The following is a 3007-nucleotide window of genomic DNA, read 5'->3' as shown; positions in this document are numbered from 1 at the left end:
CCCCCTGACCCTCCCGGTGCCCCCCCCGGTACCGTGAAGGCTCCGCCGGCGGTGGTGATGTAGATGGTGTACTGCTTCTCGCTCACCTCCTCCAGCCCCGCCGCCGCCTCGGGGCCCGGCCCCGGAGCCTCCTCCAGCGCGATGCGCAGCGCCAGGTACTTGGAGAGGTGGTCAACCGTGGCGTTGGCCGTCGTCTTCACGTACCTGGGCCGCGAGGAGGAGGAGAAAGAGGAGGAGGAAGAGGAGAGGAAGAGAGAAGAAGGAGGAAGAGAGAAGAAGGAGGAAGGAGAAAGAGGAGAGGAGGAGGAAGGAGAAAGAGGAAAGGAGGAGGAAGGAGAAGGAGGAGAGGAGGAGAAAGAGGAGAGGAAGAGAGAAGAAGGAGGAAGGAGAAAGAGGAGAGGAGGAAGGAGAAAGAGGAGAGGAGGAAGGAGAAAGAGGAGAGGAGGAAGGAGAAGGAGAGAGGAGAGGAGGAAGGAGAAGGAGGGAGGAGAGGAGGAAGGAGAAGGAGGGAGGAGAAGAGGAAGGAGAAGGAGGAAGGAGGAAGAGGAGAGGAGGAGGAAGGAGGAAGAGGAGAGGAGGAGGAAGGAGGAAGAGGAGAGGAGGAGAGAAGAAGGAGGAAGGAGAAAGAGGAGGAGGAAGAGGAGGAAGGAGAAAGAGGAGAGGAGGAGAGAAGAAGGAGGAAGGAGAAGGAGGAAGGAGAAGGAGGAGAAGAAGGAGGAGGAAAGGAAGAAGAGAAGGAGGAGGAAAAAGAGGAGAGAAGAGGATGAAGAAGAGAGGAGAAAGGGGAGGAAGGAGTAGAAAGAGAAGGAGGAGAAAGAGAAGAGAAGGAGGAGGAAGGAAGAGGAAAGGAAGAAGAGAGGAAGGAGTAGAAGGAGAAAGAGGAGGAAGGAGAAAGAGGAGGAAGGAGAAAGAGGGGAAGAAGGAAGAGGAAAGGAAGAAGAGAGGAAGAGGAAGGAGTAGAAAGAGGAGGAGAAGGAGGAGAGGAAGAGGAGGAAGGAGAAGGAGGAGAGGAAGAGGAGGAAGGAGAAGGAGGAGAGGAGGAAGGAGGAAGGAGAAAGAGGAGAGGAAGAGGAGGAAGGAGAAAGAGGAGAGGAAGAGGAGGAAGGAGAAAGGAGAGGAAGAGGAGGAAGGAGAAAGGAGAGGAAGAGGAGGAAGGAGAAGGAGGAGGAAGGAGAAAGAGGAGAGGAAGAGAGAAGGAGGAGGGAGAAAGAGGAGAGGAAGAGAGAAGAAGGAGGAAGAGGAGAGGAGGAGAGAAGAAGGAGGAAGGAGAAAGAGGAGAGGAGGAGAGGAGGAAGGAGAAAGAGAGAAGAAGGAGGAAGAGGAGAGGAGGAGAGAAGAAGGAGGAAGGAGAAAGAGGAGGAGGAAGGAAGAGAGGAGGAGGAAGGAAGAGAGGAGGAGGAAGGAAGAGAGGAGGAGGAAGGAAGAGAGGAGGAGGAAGGAAGAGAGGAGGAGGAAGGAAGAGAGGAGGAGGAAGGAAGAGAGGAGGAGGAAGGAAGAGAGGAGGAGGAAGGAAGAGAGGAGGAGGAAGGAAGAGAGGAGGAGGAAGGAAGAGAGGAGGAGGAAGGAAGAGAGGAGGAGGAAGGAAGAGAGGAGGAGGAAGGAAGAGAGGAGGAGGAAGGAAGAGAGGAGGAGGAAGGAAGAGGAAAGGAAGAAGAGAGGAAGAGGAAGGAGTAGAAAGGGAAGGAGGAGAAAGGAGAGAGGGGAAGGAAGAGGAAAGGAAGGAAGAGAGGAGGAGGAAGGAAGAGAGGAGGAGGAAGGAAGAGAGGAGGAGGAAGGAAGAGAGGAGGAGGAAGGAGTAGAAAGAGAAGGAGGAGGAGGAAGGAGAAAGAGGGGAAGGAAGAGGAGGAGGAAGGAGAAAGAGGGGAAGGAGGAAGAGGAAAGGAAGAAGAGAGGAAGAGGAAGGAGTAGAAAGAGAAGGAGGGGAGAGGAGGAGGAAGGAGAGAGGGGAAGGAAGAGGAGGAGGAAGGAGAAAGAGGAGGAGGAAGGAAGAGGAAAGGAAGAAGAGAGGAAGAGGAAGGAGTAGAAAGAGAAGGAGGGGAGAGGAGGAGGAAGGAGAGAGGGGAAGGAAGAGGAGGAGGAAGGAGAAAGAGGAGGAGGAAGGAAGAGGAAAGGAAGAAGAGAGGAAGAAGAAGGAGTAGAAAGGAGAGAAGGAGAAGAAAGAAGAAAGAGGAGGAAAGAGAAAGAGGAGGAAAGAATAGAAAGGAGACAGGGAGGAGGAGGAAGGAGCAGAGGGGAGGAAGGAAGAGGAGATTAAGAAGAGGAGGAAGGAATAGAAAGGAAAGGAGGAGGAAGGAAGAGGGAGGAGGAAGAGTGGGGAGGAAGGAAGAGAGGAGGGAGAAGAAGAGAGGAGGAAGAGGGAGGAGGAGGAAGAAAGAGGAAAGAAAGAGGAAGAGGGTATGAAAAGAAGAAGAGGAAGGAGTAGGGAGGGGAGGAGGAAGAGAGAAGAGGAAGGAAGAGAGGCAGAGGAGGGAGAGATGTGAGTGGGAAGAGAAAGAAGAGGAGGAGGAAGAGGGGAAGAAGGAGGAGAAAGAGGAGAGAAGGGAGGAGGAGAGGGAAGGAAGAGGAGGAAGCAGATGAGAAAGGAGAAGAGAGGAAAAAGGAGATGAGATAGAGGAGAAAAAGATGGAAGAGGAAGAAAAGGACAAAAAGGAAGAAGAGAGAGGAAGGAAGAGGAAGAGGGGGAAGCCAGAGGAGGAAGGCCTGAGGCTGGTGGCACCCACCCTGGGGAGCTGGGGTGGGGGTTTTGAGAGTGCTGGAGCCCCTGCCTGCCCCAGTGCATCCCTGCCCTCATGCGGTCCCTGCCTGTCCTCGTTCCTGCCCTCATCCCATCCCATCCCATCCCTGCCCTCATCCTGGTCCTGCCTTCATCCCATCCCTGCCCTCATCCCATCCCTCCCCTCATCCCATCCCATCCTGCCCTGCCCTCATCCCTGCCCTCATCCCATCCCATCCCTGCCCTCATCCCATCCCATCCCTACCCTCATCCCTGCCTTCACCCCATCCCCTC

General features: G+C 54.8%; 1 protein-coding gene across 1 annotated transcript in view; it reads right to left on the bottom strand.

Annotated features, from left to right (window-relative positions):
* Nucleotides 1–32: 32 nt before the first annotated feature.
* Nucleotides 33–3007, bottom strand: part of RING1 (ring finger protein 1) — a gene marked incomplete at its 3' end in the record, with an annotated part of 10631 nt that continues 7656 nt past the window's right edge. Inside the window, exon 4 of the mRNA XM_014961723.1 lies at nt 33–204. Within this exon, the coding sequence (XP_014817209.1) occupies nt 33–204 (172 nt within the window). The remainder of the gene's footprint in view (nt 205–3007) is intronic.

This window comes from Calidris pugnax, unplaced genomic scaffold (assembly GCF_001431845.1).
Source record: "Calidris pugnax isolate Ruff unplaced genomic scaffold, ASM143184v1 scaffold809, whole genome shotgun sequence".
Classification (NCBI taxonomy): Eukaryota; Metazoa; Chordata; class Aves; order Charadriiformes; family Scolopacidae; genus Calidris; species Calidris pugnax.
Note: the sequence above shows the minus strand (reverse complement) of the source record. Positions and strands in the feature narration are given on the sequence as shown.